The 16,571-nt window shown below is 43.5% G+C and overlaps 2 protein-coding genes across 4 annotated transcripts in view; both read left to right on the plus strand.

The window, feature by feature from the left end:
• LOC122884105 (oocyte zinc finger protein XlCOF6-like) overlaps positions 1–787 on the plus strand; it is a 5,395-nt gene extending 4,608 nt beyond the window's left edge. For both annotated transcript variants that reach the window (XM_044213509.1, XM_044213510.1), the window contains one exon: positions 1–787. This exon is cut by the window's left edge and continues 1,447 nt beyond it. In XM_044213509.1, the coding sequence (XP_044069444.1) occupies positions 1–151 (151 nt within the window). In that variant the 3' untranslated portion in view covers positions 152–787.
• Positions 788–1,498: 711 nt separating this feature from the next.
• On the plus strand, positions 1,499–15,920 carry LOC122884106 (adipocyte plasma membrane associated protein). 2 transcript variants are annotated; one of them, XM_044213511.1, is made up of 9 exons: positions 1,499–1,821; positions 3,883–3,999; positions 4,603–4,718; positions 5,169–5,261; positions 7,895–8,011; positions 9,082–9,316; positions 9,591–9,725; positions 12,198–12,390; positions 12,926–15,920. In XM_044213511.1, exons 1-9 carry the CDS (start codon positions 1,730–1,732, stop codon positions 13,133–13,135), a joined length of 1,308 nt encoding a protein of 435 aa, XP_044069446.1. In that variant the 5' UTR covers positions 1,499–1,729; the 3' UTR covers positions 13,136–15,920. The 2 variants fall into 2 exon arrangements, with proteins under 2 accessions (XP_044069446.1, XP_044069447.1); XM_044213512.1 differs by having other exon boundaries at positions 1,502–1,821; positions 9,082–9,256.
• The last annotated feature ends 651 nt before the right edge of the window (positions 15,921–16,571 follow it).

The following is a 16,571-nucleotide window of genomic DNA, read 5'->3' on the forward strand; positions in this document are numbered from 1 at the left end:
CGGCGTCTGCGGGAAGAGATTCAGCCAGAACGGCAACCTGAAGACTCACCAGCTGATTCACACGGGACAGAAGCCGTTCGGCTGCTCCGCCTGCGGCCGGAGCTTCGCCTCCACCCGCAGCCTCCGAGAGCACAAGTGCGTCTCCGCCTGACGGGGTCTGACAGGAAGCTGGGGCGCCAAATGTCCAGTCAGGACGCCGAGGGTCTGGTGTCCTGAGAAAGACAAAGAGCTCGCAGGACGGTTTGGGAAATGCAACAAGATCGAGGATCTTAAAAGACTTTAATTCATAAGAAAAAGGTTTTGAACTTGGTTTACTCTGAAAATACAGTTTGTGGTCCTCTAAAACTCCCGTAAAGCTCGCTGTCGGCCGGCTACAGGGTCCGGACGGTCCTGGATCCTACGTTCACTTTGTACGAGTGCAAATCATTGTCAAAAATATGAAAATGTTTTAACATTCAGTCCGGAATGAAACGCATCCGCTCTGATTATATTCTGCTTCACAGATTTTGTTATTTTGGTTCTAACGTTGTTATGAGCTCGTGTAGAGCATCGCAAACAGGAACTGACAAGAAAAACAGAACAAAGCTGTGTAAAAACTCAGATCCTGTCCTGGTTTGTTATTTTGCGGGAACAAATCGAGTAATTTGAGGGTGAAATAAAGATATCGAGTGAAGAAATTAGTATTTTGATGGAAAGATTGGTGAGAAATCCTCCCTGACATCATCCAGACACGTTTGTAATTATGTGTAAATACCATAAATAAATAAATATCACACTCCTTGTTGCATTGGAAGGTTAAAGCCCCTGTTTTCTCTTTCCTACAGGGATTTTCAACCGACTGTCAGAAGTCTGTTCACCGTTTAAAGCTCCAGCGTGCAACGTTCAGGAGCAGAAATATAACATTAATAACTGTGTTTTCATCAGTGTTTAATCACCTGAAAATAAGAGCCGTTGTGTTTTCGTTACCTTAGAATCAGCCTTTATATCTGCAGAGGGAGCGGGTCCCCTTCCACGGAGGCCGCCATGTTGCACCGCCATGTTTCTACAGGAGCCCAGAGCGGACAAATCGACTGGCTCTAGAGAGGGCCGTTTGCGTTTTCACGGCCACCGTAGTGTCTCCTCCAGGCCTGGAAGGGGAGGGCGAGGCGAGCGGTGTTCACACGGCTGCAAACTGCAGTTTCACCGCTAGAGGCCGCTAAACCCTCCACGCCGGCCCTTTAACAGATTAAATTAGATGTTTTTAGGTCATGTTTATGGTAATATTTTTAAATTTCTTTTTCCTTCTAATTGACTATTTCCTTTTACTTTTAATATCAGTTTAATTGTTTTTTTTTATTTTCTACTTTTTATTTTAATTTATTTTTCTATTTCTCTATTTTATTTTGTTTCGTAATTCGTTTTTCTTTTAATTTCAAAATGCTTGCGTTTTTATTTTGATGCCTTTTTACCTTTTTCTTTTTTTCCTGTTTTTGTTTGTATTTTGGAAAATTACCAAAAGGAGAAACAAACGACGAGGCGTTTGGCGGTTGGGGTTTTATTTTGAAGTCTCAGACCGGAAGCCGTCTGTCGTCATTGTAAACACCCCCGGTAACGGTAGGACGTGTCGGCGCCTCTCTCCCGGTTCACTCGCTCTGTACCCGGGTTAAACCTCAGCACAGCGGGCCGTTCCAGCTCAAGGGCAACAACTGAGCCGAGCCGAGCCGAGCCGGGTTAACCGTCCGAGTCCAGCATGAATGAGTCTGAGGGGCTCCGGTTCCGGCGGGTGCACCGACCGCAGGTCATCACCGACGAGCTGCCGGAGCACCGTTACAAGGGATCCGGGTAAGACACCGGACCAGGGCCGCTTTCTAACCCAGAGTCCCGGGGTGGACGGTAACCGCGATGTGACGTCACAGCAGCGTCATGCGCCGAGCTCAGGTAGCAGCTGCCAGTTTCCGGCTGACGGATAACTGAGCAGATAGCAGGAGGCGTCTCTGTCAGGTTCATTGATCGTAAGGAGCCGATTTCAGACCGGAAACTGAGTATAAACCTATCAGGTGCAGGTTATTGATTAACGAGCTCAGCTGAGGAGATTAATCTCAATCAGGAGCTGAAAATATTCCTCTGCTGGAGCTTTTTAAAGTTCAACATTCAATTTACAACAAAAAATAACTCCGGTCAAGAGATAAAAGTGATACGTTACAGTACCGTTACAGCTGTAACGGTACATGTTAGCTGTACCGGTACATGCTGTTACAGCTGTCTGTAACGGTACATGTTAGCTGTAACGGTACATGTTAGCCATGTTAGCTGTACCGGTACATGCTGTTACAGCTGTCTGTAACGGTACATGTTAGCTGCAACGGTACATGCTGTTACAGCTGTCTGTAACGGTACATGTTAGCTGTAACGGTACATGTTAGCCATGTTAGCTGTACCGGTACATGCTGTTACAGCTGTCTGTAACGGTACATGTTAGCTGCAACGGTACATGCTGTTACAGCTGTAACGGTACATGTTAGCTGTAACGGTACATGTTAGCCATGTTAGCTGTACCGGTACATGCTGTTACAGCTGTCTGTACCGGTACATGCTGTTACAGCTGTCTGTAACGGTACATGTTAGCTGCAACGGTACATGCTGTTACAGCTGTAACGGTACATGTTAGCTGTAACGGTACATGTTAGCCATGTTAGCTGTACCGGTACATGCTGTTACAGCTGTCTGTAACGGTACATGCTGTTACAGCTGTCTGTAACGGTACATGTTAGCTGTAACGGTACATGTTAGCCATGTTAGCTGTACCGGTACATGCTGTTACAGCTGTCTGTAACGGTACATGTTAGCTGCAACGGTACATGCTGTTACAGCTGTAACGGTACATGTTAGCTGTAACGTTACATGCTGTTACAGCTGTCGTTAACGGTACATGTTAGCTGTAACGTTACATGCTGTTACAGCTGTCTGTAACGGTACATGTTAGCTGTAACGGTACATGTTAGCCATGTTAGCTGTACCGGTACATGCTGTTATAGCTGTCTGGAACGGTACATGTTAGCTGTAACGGTACATGTTAGCTGTAACGGTACATGTTAGCCATGTTAGCTGTACCGGTACATGCTGTTACAGCTGTCTGTAACGGTACATGCTGTTACAGCTGTAACGGTACATACGGACTGAACGCAACTGAGTGATTAACCTGGAACATTATCTGACTTTCTGATGTCTGTTTTAATATATTAAACAATATTATGTCATAGAAATGCGTCATTTCCGTGAAAACAGCTTTTTAAAAACAACAAACGCAGTATCTGCACTTAGCATGTTAGCTAACTAGACAACTAAAGGGCTATATCAAGTGAAACCTTTGAGATAGCCTTAGGTAGCCTTAGCTAAGATTAAAGCTAAGTTTAGTTATTGATTTCCCCCTAGTTGTAACCTGTAAATGAAAAATATCCATTTTGAGAAGAAAAAAAACAGCTAAACTCCTGCTAAAGGTAGCTAGCTTAGCATAAAGGTAGTTAGCTTAGCAGATCTCAGTAGCTGTCATCTCATATTTTGACTAGTGAATTTCATGTGATTTGGTGGCTAAGCTGCCTTTAAATCACATACTCACATGTATTAAATTGTAATGTATTATATTGATTTCAATGTAAATATTAATAATACTCGGACAGACAAACACTTGCAAATGAATAGTTATTGATTCATTTAACTGTAATAATTAATCATCATCCTCCATGACACCTCTGGGGTTTTGTATAGCAAGGAAAGGAAATGTTGTATTTCTGAATGATTTGAGGAGGCCCGTTCAGTGAGAAGAGAAGAGGGCCGAGGGCAGAACCCTGAGGAACCCCGGAGAACATCCTGTTCAGTGTTCAGCTGTTCTGTTTCCTCCCTCAGCACCTACAGCGGGAAGGTTTTCCAGGTGACTCTGCTCACTCTGGGCGGCTTTCTGCTGCTTCCTCTCCTGGTCATCATCTTCATCCTGGAGTCTCCCATCCACCCTGAAGCGTTCAGGTGAGCCCGCCCGGCCGTTCAGGCCGTTTCATTAACACGCTCAGTCACAGAACAGCGTCCGCGATCTCCATCGCATCTGGAAACACCAGGACGTTTTTAAAGGTTTGAAAAAGGAAGAGATTTTTTGGAAAGTCAGTAGTTTGACTTAAAGCATATATAGAAGCATAAACCAGCTCCTTTTGTTTCAGTTAGACCAGTTTTAAAATGAAGGATTTGAGCATCAGGCTCACGTTAATGGTGACTCCTTCTGCCGAGCGACATCACGTGAAACAAGTTGATTTCTGTTGGAAGCTCGTGAAATATGTTTTCTCTTGTTTTATAAAAACTAACATGAAGGGTTATGGAAGAGAAATCTGAGATTAGTCTGAGAATCAAATTTAAATGTTTTTTGAAAATAAAGTCGTATATTTTATGAAAAAAACGCACGTTATTTGTTGTATAAATGTAACGTTTTGTGAAAAAAGTTACGTTATTTTGAGATTAAGTCGTAATATTTAAAAAAAATAAAGTTACATTATTTCTAGAAAGCAAGTCACATTTTAGCTTGTTTATTTGACCTCCGATGCGTTTGCTGCCCCCTGCTGGTTGCTTTGTGTCCTGCAGTCTGAAGGAGCCTCCGGTGATGAAGGGCTGCTGGGAGCCGAACCTGAAGCTCCGAGAGGCCGAGAGACTGTTTGAAGACCAGATCAGCGGACCAGAGTCCATCGCCAACATCGGAGGTCAGTGTGACGTTTAGCTTACTTCAGTTTAGTTTTCAGTTTAGTTTAGTTTAGTTTCAGTTTAGTTTAGTTTAGTGTTTAGTTTAGGTTAGTTTAGATCCCATGTGACTGGAGTAAAAAGTGTCCCTCTGACTTTGCTGCCTGTTTTGGAAAACATGCCAGAAAGTTTCATCAGATCTCCTCAGTTTGTTTTCCAGCTGCAGTCGCTGAACCAGACAAAGGTCAGAGGTCAGCGTCCTGCTCCAGTCCTGGTCACACGGACCTCATTGTGAAACGGGTTCATGTAGAGCTCAAAGTCCAGTTTCCAGACTCAGTTTCTCATCTTTCTGGCTTCGGAACCAGAACTCTTTAAAACCGACGTCCAAACAGTTTTCTTCTCTTTAAAGCTGGACGATGAAGAGCATGAAGAAGGCTCGAGAGCTGACAGATGTTTGTCTCTTCTGTCTGCAGATGTTTTGTTCGCTGGAACAGCTGACGGGAAGATCTTGAAGCTGATTGGCCGAAGAATTCACACGGTGACGAGACTCGGAAAGCTGCCGTGTGGTGAGAAAAACTAACGCCGAGTTTAATTTATAGTTTAGTCTGATTTAAGGTGTAGTTTAGTTTATTATCTTTTATTTTAATTTAAGGTTTAGTTTAATTTTAGGTTTAGATAAGTTTAGTCTAATTTAGTTTTAAACTTTTAAAAACTTAAACATTAAACTAACTTCATCTAAACTAACTAAAAGATTTTAAGGCTTCATCTGATTTCAGATTAAGATGAATTTACTTTAGTTTTTAAAGTAACATTTGGAAGTCAGGTTTTAGGGAAAAGGCGGTGCCTTTGAGCAAGGCACTGACCTTCCACCTGCTGCGCTGGACACACAGACTCGGGCGTTTCCTCTCTGTTTGTCTCTGGTTGCTTCATCGTGGACTTTTACCGCCGGGACGTTTCTCAACCATCTGGCAGTTTGAAGCAGCGACGTGTCGGGACGTGCTGCGACTCTCGGCTTCTGTTTCAACATCAAACACACAGAAGAGCTCGGAGAGAAACTCAGTGTGTCGACACCGAGCAGACTCTGATCCCAGAATCTCCAGCTTTTCATTTAATCCCCAACTTTATTTATACAAAACTCATTGTGCTTTACATTTATATAACAAATATATTCAACTGCAAGTCTACAATCTATTATTACCTTATCTTACGTATCTGTATATATTTTAATAGCACATTTCTTCTGGTTTTATTTCACACTTGCTTTGGCGACGTCAACGTCTGTTTTCCACGATGCCAATAAAGCCCCACTGAACTGAAATATATAAAAAAGAGAAAAATATCACAAAATAAACCTGGAACATTAAAAGAGGAAACAGTGAAGCTTTACAAACAGCAAGACTCTGCTTTTATTGTGAAACAGGATTCGGTGCAGAGATGTGAGGAGGAGGAGTTACAGCTTTATACTGAACTCTGTGGAGGTGAGTCAGTCCGGCGCGTCTTATATATACAGTATGTGTCGACTTATTGTGGCGGTTCTTCAAACAGGAAACAGGAGAAATCCTTCAGTCTGAGCAGAAGTTCTTCTCTAAATCCATTAAAACTTCAGAAATGTCTCAGTGGAACAAAGACTGAAAGACGCTGCCGGCGTTAAAAACAAGACAAACGGGTCCAGTGAAGAAGTGTTTGTTTCTCCTGCCGCTCCTCCTCCTCGTTATTTATTCATCACAGTAAACGCAGTTTAAAAGGGGGACAGTCTTTAAACCACAACACGAGTCCAACAAGTTCAGCACAAGACGCAGCAGCTTCTTCTCTCAGCTGCTTTTCCTCTTATTACAGTTAGTGTGAGTTCTGGTTCTGAGTGATCTCTGACGTCTTTAATGTGACATGTTTTCATTTCATTATTAATACATATACAGTTTGTCACACTAAAATGTTTCAGATCATCAGACAAATTTAAATATTAGTCAAAGACAACACAAGTAAACACAAAATGCAGTTTTTAAATGAAGGTTGTTATTATTAAGGGAAAACAAAATCCATTCCCCCCTAAACCTAATAACTGGTTGCTCCACCCTTAGCAGCAACAACTGCAATCAGGCGTTTGCGATAACTTGCAGTGAGTCTTTTACAGCGCTGTGAAAGAGTTCTGACCCACTCATCTTTGCAGAATTGTTGTAATTCAGCCACATTGGAGGGTTTTCGAGCATGAACTGCCTTTTTAAGGTCATGCCACAGCATCTCAATAGGATTCAGGTCAGGACTTTGACTAGGCCACTCCAAAGTCTTCATTTTGTTCTTCTTCAGCCATTCAGAGGTGGACTTGCTGGTGTGTTTTGGATCATTGTCCTGCTGCAGAACCCAAGTTCGCTTCAGCTTGAGGTCACGAACAGATGGCCGGACGTTCTCCTTCAGGAGTTTTTAGTAGACGGCAGAATTCATGGTTCCATTTATCACAGCATTATTTATTCTGGCAAAAATGAGACGAGCCTTAATGTTCTTTTTGCTCAGCAGTGGTTTTCGTCTTGGAGCTCTGCCATGCAGGCCATTTTTGCCCAGTTTCTTTCTTATGGCGGAGTCATGAACACTGACCTTAACTGAGGCGAGTGAGGCCTGCAGTTCTTTGGATGTTGTTGTGGGGTCTCTGAATGGCTGAAGAAGAACAAAATGAAGACTTTGGAGCGGCCTAGTCAAAGTCCTGACCTGAATCCTGTTGAGATGTTGTGGCATGACCTTAAAAAGGCAGTTCATGCTCGAAAACCCTCCAATGTGGCTGAATTACAACAATTCTGCAAAGATGAGTGGGCCAAAACTCCTCCACAGCGCTGTAAAAGACTCACTGCAAGTTATCGCAAACGCTTGATTGCAGTTGTTGCTGCTAAGGGTGGAGCAACCAGTTATTAGGTTTAGGGGGCAATCACTTTTTCACACAGGGCCATGTAGGTTTAGATTTTGTTTTCCCTTAATAATAACAACCTTCATTTAAAAACTGCATTTTGTGTTTACTTGTGTTATCTTTGACTAATATTTAAATTAGTTTGATGATCTGAAACATTTAAGTGTGACAAACATGCAAAAAAAATCAGGAAGGGGGCAAACACTTTTGCACACCACTGTAAATATATAAATTAAGTTATTACCTGAATGTCTGGACCAAACTTCATGATAATTTATGCAGTTTTTCCGACTGTGTGTCCTGCAGGTTCCAAAGAGGAGGAGTCCAGCTGCGGGAGGCCGTTGGGGATCCGAGTCGGACCCAACGGGACTCTGTTTGTTGCCGACGCTTACCTGGGTCTGTTCGAGGTGGACCCCGCCACAGGTGAGTGAGCGTACTGTACGTACTGCTGTTCCTGTATGACTCTCAGGTTCTTCTCTTTTTGCTCTTTTTCGTCTACTTCTGTACATTTTCGGGCCGTTCTGCTCTCACAGCCTCCGAGCTACAAACTCACGCTGAGCAGATTTCGGAGATTATGTTTTATTCTTTATTTGGATCCCGTTAGCTTCCACAAAGTGGCCGCTAGTCTTCCTCTTCGCCGCACAAACAACAATAAAAACAATTTAAAATCACACAGGATCAACACGACAACAAAAGGCAAAACCAACCAGCCAAATATAAAGATCCGACAATAAGTGAAAAGACTCTACAGGTGAAACAAAACTAAAAACAATCAAAAAGTTTCCAAAACAGCAAAAAGTGACATCAGTGTGAACTTTTGTGTTTGTTTTCCTTGAATGTGTCTGATGTGGGTTTGATCAGAAGATCTATAAAGAAAAGTTCTCATCATGGAAGAAGTTTTATAGTTTCTGAATCTGTCGGCACTGTTTCTTTCTTCTTTGCATCTTCTCTCAAACATTTAATCAAGTCTTTATCACATTCAGACGAGTATGAGAAACCAGAGCAGGGTTTTGTTGGCTCAGACAAATAAAGACTCGTCTGTTTCTCTTGAAATGTCGTCTGTTCATCTCTTCGGCTCTTCTCTGTTCGCAGCTGACGTCCGTCTGCTCGTCTCGTTTCTGACGCTGCCTTGTTCGTCTCCGTCTGCTTTTGCGACTTAGTTTGATTAGAAATCGATTTATATTGTTTGTGCACTCCATGTTAGCCACGTTAGCTAGCATGAGACGCTGCAGTAACTCTACCACAGCAGTGAGCCGGACTGGTTGCGTCCTCATAGTGCTGTAATGCTTTTAATCGCCCCAAGTTATCCGACAGCAGCTCAGTATTTATTTCCCTACAGCGCAGCAGTGTCCGTCTTGCGTCTCAGCAGTGAAGCGGAGTGTTTTGCTGTAACCTGTATTAGATTCAGCAGCTTGTAGCATTAAAGTGCACATAGATTTATTATTGATGCTGTGATGCATCGCAGTGCAGCATGTCGTTTGTTGTCTGCGCAGGTGATGCGACCAGGTTGGTGTCGGGGGGGCAGGTGGTCGCCGGCAGGAAGCTGTCGTTCATCAACGACCTGGCGGTGACTCGCGACGGGAAGAAGGTGTACTTCACCGACTCCAGCAGCAGGTGGCAGCGCAGAGACTACATGCACCTCATCATGGAGGCCACCGCCGACGGGCGGTACGTTAGAACACGGTTCACCAGGAAGCCTCCGCTGGGGGCCAGCGCCTTCAGAAAACTGTCAGTAAACGTAAACTGTAAATGTTAAAGACGCTTTCTGGAGCTCACTCCAGAATCCAGTGTGGTGTTCCACTTCCTCTGTTATTATAAATCTTCTGTAGATATAATTAACACTTTTAATACAAATACTGTTTCTCTCTCTAGTGAATTGAAGTCGGTTCTATGTTGCCGTTTGGTGTCGAGCTACTGTTAAAGAAACGCGTCACTTCCTGCGGGTGTTTCACATTAAAAGCCTCCCCGCAGCTGTTGTAATAACGCAGTTGTCTCCTGTCAGAGTGTTGGAGTACGACACAGAGAGCAGAGAGCTGACGGTGGTGATGGAGAACCTTCGATTTCCAAACGGCATCCAGCTGCTTCCCGACGAGGAGTCGGTGCTGGTGGCGGAGACCACCATGGCCCGGATACGCAGGTAACACCGGACTCACCGGAGCTCGAAGCATTATCTTTTATTACACTGTTTATTAAACAGGCATCATTATTATTATTATTATTATTATTATAACCTTTATTTAAACAGCAAGCTCTCTCTCCCTGATTACACGACACAGAAAACAATAAAAGCTCATGAAAGTTACAGTGGACATCGACATCAGTTCACAGTCAGGCGGCAGAGATTTAAACTGGATCTGATTTTACGAGCGTCTGCAGAGCAAAGTGACAGTTTCCCAGTCTCAGCGCCAACACGACGACTTCGAGCACCAGACCGTCTCGGGTCAGCTGTAGTCAAAAAGACGTGAGATACCAGGAAGTGCATCGTATGTTAGACATATTTCTTCTCATCGTTTACATCGATGCGTTCTAAAGCCGTCCCCCGTTCCGACCTGAGATGGCGATGACAGCTGCAGAGGCGGGAGAGCGCCTTTAAAGGACATCACAGTCCAGAACGATAAACACGCCTCGTTTCTTACTTCATGAATATGTTTCTGACGCACAGCCTGTCGTCGAGCCGGAAAGCAAGATCTTTATTAGAGGATACTCTTTCAGTTGTTCAGTTCTTCTGCGCTGAGATCAGTTAAAGTTTGCTGCGCAGCGCAGCAGGTTTCACGGTTTTGAGGCTCCTGGGCAACAGAGGGCGCAGTTCTATAGACGGTAGTGTTGTCCGCGTCAGACAGGAAGAGCTGCGATAAAAAGATTTATTCTCTTAAATTCACATTAGAGCTTTAGCGTTTCCTCAGTGAACCCGATCAACAGAACGCGACGTGGTTTTTTTAAAAACAGCGAGCTGGAGTTCGTTACATTCGTATCGTGAATGTAATCAGGTCCAGGTTCTGCGTCTGCACGTGTAAACATCCGACCCTCCAGAAACCTGCTTCCTGTGAAAACCTGATCCAGGTTTCAGATCCGCCACGTCAGCAGGTGTGTCCTCAGCTCAGGTTAGTTCGCTCGTTAGTAAAAGTGCTTCACAACCAATCAAAGAAAAATAAAATAAAAAGTTGCAACGTGAAGTGCTTCACAAACTAAAATAAAATAAATGCAAATGTAAAATGAAGGCCGCCCCGGTAGCTCACCCGGCAGAGCGCGTACCCCGTATCCAGGCCGAGTCCGGCTCGGGCCCGGCCTGGGTCAGAGTCCGGCCCCGGGCCCTTTGCTGCAGGTCGTCCCCTCTCTCTCTACCGTCACTTTCAAATAAAGCAGAAACGCCAAAACAATAAATAAATAAATAAATAAAATGAAATGTTCCGATATAAACTGCTTCAGAAACAAATCCAACGAAAATGAAATGTATCCACGGCGATTAATACGACCATAAGAACAACATGAAGCAAAGTGGTGCTGTCGGGTTTGATTTATCCCTCAGCTTCTGATCATTAATATTGATAAGTCCACACCTCACTTCCTGTTTGAGCGCTCGGATTATCTCTCAGCATCGTATATGATGGAGGTTATATAACCCTCTCTGTGACGGAGGAGGAGGATGTCATGGTAGCTCGCTCTGTTGCCACGGAAACAAGCTGCCGGCCTGGTTTCCGTGTGTGTGTGTGTGTGTGTGTGTGTGTGTGTGTGTGAGGTCAGTGGTTGTAGTGGGAGGTGTTGTCGACTCGCTGGTTTATTTCCATCTCTGACTGCAGCTGAATCCAGTTTCCTACAGAAAAGTGTTCGGACCTGGTTATAATCAGTGTATAAACACTGATGTAGTTGTAAGCAGACGTAAGATATTTTTAAAAAGACGTATTTTATGTTATTACAGCTGTTTAATATATTATCATTCAGGATGTGTTGATGCAGCCGCCTCCTCTTCTGGCTGCAGGAGTTCTGGTTAACAAACACGTTAATCAGCACTTAGATCTGCGTGTTATTAACCAGTTATTACGTCTTTATGCGCTGATTTTACGAGATGAACGGGGGGAGGACGAAAACAACGACACGGTTTTACATTTATTCATTTTATTTGTTCGTCAAAGTTACATTCTCGTCGTATCGTTGCGTGTTTTATGGCTGGTTTTTTGGCGCTAACTGAAACGTGTATCAACAGCTGAACGTCGTCGGCTCCCAGTTTTAGTTGTGTTCAAACAACTCTGGCTTCTTTGTTCAGTGAGAAACTGTATCGGCACTGAAGCCCAGGTGTTGAAAGGTGTCCAGCCCGAGCGTTTGGTGCCCAGTCGGGAGCCACTGCGTCCTTTAATGGTGGCCGGCTGTTGTAGCGCCCCCTAGAGCCAGACGCTGTTTGTAAATGCTGAAACGCGGAGTTGAAAAGCATCCAGACGCACAGTTTCACCAAAACGCGCTAAAAAATGTACAATCTGACACTCTGAGTGGTGCCGTGTGATGTAATGCATCCTGTCGACAGACGGGTTCCAGTAGTTCCCCAGTTTTAGTCTTAGCGGACAAAAACCAGACCAGTAAACGGCCTCTATAAACCGCCTTTCTGTTTCTGCATCAGAGTCCATGTTGCCGGGCTAAACAAAGGCGGGATGGACACGTTTGTGGACAACCTGCCCGGTTTCCCCGACAACATCCGTCCCAGCTCGACCGGAGGTTACTGGGTGGCCATGTCTGCGGTGCGGCCGAACCCCGGCTTTTCCATGCTGGACTTCCTGTCCCAGAGACCCTGGATCAAGAAACTCATCTTCAAGGTAAAAAGGCACAGAGAGAGAGAGATCAGGTCCAGACCTCCAGCTGGTCCTGGACTTCCTGGAACCTCATAGAAACTTTCAGAAACAGTTTTCAGGGAAGGAAGTTTTGAGATCCAGATCAGCCAATCGGCGTGAAGCACCTTTCACTGTGGATGCACTATGCGTGTCCTGGTAGAGGAGATACTGACTCCCAGGTGTCCACATAGAGGCGATAACGGACTCGCAGCAGGAAACACTCTTGTCTGTTGACCCAGACGGAGCTCTGTCTCCAGACTCGGACCTCTGAACGTCCTGGAAGTCTTCCAGGAATATTGCAGAATGTGTTTTCACCCAGTTATTACATCAGATACTTTTCAGACTGAAAATATGAACAAACCACGGAGGCGGTGTAAAGTAGAAGTCTGAAGCTTGATGTTAAGGTCAGACAGTGTAATGCAATAAACAATCTTCTTTTCTACCTTCCTCCCTCCTTCTTTGTAACCTCCATTTTGCTACCTTGCCATCCTTCTTCATCCCTGTCCTCGCTCCTCTGCAGCTCTTCAGTCAGGAGGTGCTGATGAAGTTCGTCCCTCGGTACAGCCTGGTGGCGGAGCTCCACGACGGCGGCATCTGCACTCGGAGCTTCCACGACCCCAACGGCCTGGTGGTGGCCTACGTCAGTGAGGTCCACGAGTACGATGGGAGTCTGTACCTGGGCTCCTTCCGCTCGCCGTACATCGCCAAACTCGACCTGCGCAAGGTCTAAAAACCGACGAATCAACAGACGGACTTTTCTGACTTCTCCGTGTGCCTAAAGGATTAATATGAAGTCTGAAACCGCGACGCAGCGTTCGTCTTTAACACTGATGTCATGATGCGCCGGGAGCTGAAATAAAAACCGTCACAGGTGGTTTGTCAAACTCTGTCGGCGTTCGGTCAACACTTTTGTTTCAGAGTGAAATTTCTCGACAGCTATTTAAGGGATTAACACGAAATTAGGTTCAAACACTCATGAATCCCAGTGACGCCACCAACAGGAGAGCCCGACAGTGTGCTCGCGTTAGCCGATCTCTGTTTTGTTTTGTGGACGTCGTGAACCACACGGGGGCTGGGTATCGAACTTTAATACCTTTTTGGTACCGACTGAAATGCGTCTGTAGCTCCGAGCATCAAAACCTGTCAGAAACTGAGAGTTGAATCAAATGTCTGCTCAGATTCGTGATCTTCTTTATATTCTAGAGTTCCTGATTTAAACCCTCATTTCTTCAGTTTTAGTCTGTATTTTATTTAGACATTTAACTTTAACTTTGGCTTCTTTTGTTCAATGAAAAAAAAAGGTTTTCATAGAAAAACATGTTTATATCTTTCAAGGTGAGAAGTGTTGTTTTGGTATTGGTACTGAAACTCAGGTTCTGACCGGAAACCCAGCCCCAGAACCACTCGCACTAACCGGCTGAAAAACTGCTCGCAAGCTAGCTCAAGCTAATTAACTCGCTCACTAGCTTAGTTAGCTTGCTCATTGAAGCGCTCACTAGCAAGCTAGCTCGCTCGATCAGTGTAGCACTACGTATATAAAACTTGTGCAGGCAAACAGGAGGAATTCCGTACGTTGTATTTTACGTACAACTTTACTTGGGTTTTTTTGCTCGTTGATGTTTTGGGACACACGCAGGTCATTTCTCACTACCTCCAGAGCTAACTTTGTATTGTCTGGGTTAGCGTCGTTATTGCTACTAGCTGCCATCTCTCACTTTAATACGTTAGCTAGCCTGAGCCGACAGATGTCTATCAAAGTGTGGTTAAAAAAAAAGTAATTTTATTAGTTTCCAGCGTTATTTCTAATTACTGAAAATGTCTATATATAAGCTTCATAACCTCGCGGCAATGACTTTTCTACCCCGCTGCTGTGTTCAGCGTCGATTGTTTGTAAAACAAGGAAAATTAAGTTTAATTACTTTGAATGAGACCTTTGGTTGGCGTGAGGCGTCCGTGTTTGTTTGGTTATATTATTTAGCACCAAGTCAGAAATATCAGAGCTTTCAGAAAGTTCGAGTCGTGATTGCATGTTGACATAAAAGCTGTTTACAAGTCAGAAAGTATGTGATGCATAATGCACGAGGCATGTTAACAAGTTAGAAGGTGAACAAGTTAGTAATATTTAGCATGTTGTTGATGTGCTAAATATTACATACTAAATCTTAGCATGATACTGTAAACATGGTAACATGCTAATATTCACATGCTAACATTTAAAATAACATAACCTAAATTTTACAAATGTTACACGCTACAAACACAGCATGTTAAAAACTACTGGGTGTCAAGGCGTCTAAATATAACACACTATTGACTCTAATACAGTCAGCAGTTTACCTACACCTGTACCTATTGATTGTACCTGGTTTCACACCAATAATCAACAACAGAAGCAGCTAACTGTGGCTGTTTAACGGTGTGACTGTTAGCAACCGTCTCGGAAAAATAACAACAGTTGGAATAACGTTTCTTTCCCACTTTGCTGACATTGTGTGAATGCAGCATTATGCCGCGTTCACGTCATATTGAAGCTACCGTAATTACGACTGGGAAACCGAAAGGGAAGAACAGGAAAAACACCTGTTGTTCCGACCTGGTAGCGTTCACACATTATTCCAAGGTGGTTAGCCTTAATGCTAACCTTGTAGCTACACCAGATGAAACATATAATAAACTAAATTAGCTAATTCTGTTGTTACGTATTTGTAGCTGTTCGTTACCAAGTGAAACGAGATACAAACAAATGGACTGATTTATTGTTAATATTGTTGCTTAATAGTTAAATCTTGAACTACAAGTCGGAGGCTGACATGAGCGCTTTTTTCCCACTCGGCTGCTCGTAGTTACGATTGAAACGACATGACATGAACGCAGCATTAATAATACGAAAGTGCTTGAAAAATAAACAAACATGGACGCCGCACGTCAGGTTAAGTCTTTTTGTTCAGCGTAAATTAACTCTTTAACGACTGCAGTGTCACGATTTGAGTTTTTGCCCTCACACTGTGATTATTCATCTTCAGTTTCCCGCCTCTACAGCCCATGTGACGTGAACATAAGTCTTGTTTCAAAATGGCTGCTGGGACATGCAGATGGTTTATTTTAATTCACGATTAAAAGAAAACGGCCGACGATCTCGAGGTAACAAGATAACGAGTCTCCGACTTCTAGAGACGCAGACGTTTGATCGTGTTTGTTGTTTTGAAGTTTTTCATGTCCGAGTTGTTGAGACGAGGTGCCAAATGTAGTGTTTGTCTCACGAGGATCTTTGTTTTTGCACTAAAGACGTTCAGCTTGTTTTTACATTTGAATGAGTTGAAGCTCAGAGCTGCTGAGACAGAAACAGTCGCTGCAGTTTGATTTCTGTCAGATTAGTTTCGATGTGTATTTTTGTGTTTTTCCTTCTCGGGATGTGACGCCAGATTGAACTCTTTTCCTTTATTCGGATGAACCTGTTCTGCAGCTTTTCAGCTTCCTTTAATCAAAAACTGAATAAAATGTGCAGTTTTAATGAACCTGATGTCCGAGGGGTTTTTTCACGAACTCTCCAGCTGAGCACTTTGTCTTTGTGAACTCAGTTAAAGGAAAATCCCACTTTATTCTGTCTTATTTTGGTAGCTGTGTCCATCATTTCCATCAGTAATAAAAACTTCTACTCAAGTAAGTTAATATCAGAGATCTGAACGTACCAAAGCCACCACAGGTACCAGGTACACCTTCGTTTATACATTTTTGGAGTTTTAATAATGGGTACATTAATGGGTTATGATCTAATAGGGATTTCATATTATTTGGTGTTTTTACACCTTAAAGAACCCTTAAATTGAAAGATAATATATTGAAATCCATTCATTTATACACTGAATATTCCTTTGAAATCCAATTAAAACACCTTAATTAAATCAGATTGATACTTTCACCTTAATGATGTTATTAATCTGTAAGTTCATTAAATTTTAAAGTAAAAGGAATTCAGTCGACTTGGTTTTTAGTTGTTTTTTCATGCTGATTTCTTGGGTATTAAACATTTCTGTAATGTTTTTATGGTAAAACGCTTGCTGCTGTACGTCCTCCCGACCAGCAGGTGGCCTCGTCTGCACTCAACTCAACATACAGACAGCAGCTGCTGCCACTACAGTCGCCGAAGGTCTCAGCGGAGAAAACAG

This window comes from Siniperca chuatsi, linkage group LG11 (genome assembly GCF_020085105.1).
Source record: "Siniperca chuatsi isolate FFG_IHB_CAS linkage group LG11, ASM2008510v1, whole genome shotgun sequence".
Lineage (NCBI taxonomy): Eukaryota > Metazoa > Chordata > Actinopteri > Centrarchiformes > Sinipercidae > Siniperca > Siniperca chuatsi.

Bases quoted from the DNA above. Each gene is read 5' to 3' on its own strand.
- LOC122884106 (XM_044213511.1), top strand. From the start codon at position 1,730: ATGAATGAGTCTGAGGGGCTCCGGTTCCGGCGGGTGCACCGACCGCAG. The intron at 1,822-3,882 runs GTAAGACACCGG...TTCCTCCCTCAG, and splicing joins CACCGTTACAAGGGATCCGG to CACCTACAGCGGGAAGGTTT. The intron at 4,719-5,168 runs GTCAGTGTGACG...TTCTGTCTGCAG, and splicing joins GTCCATCGCCAACATCGGAG to ATGTTTTGTTCGCTGGAACA.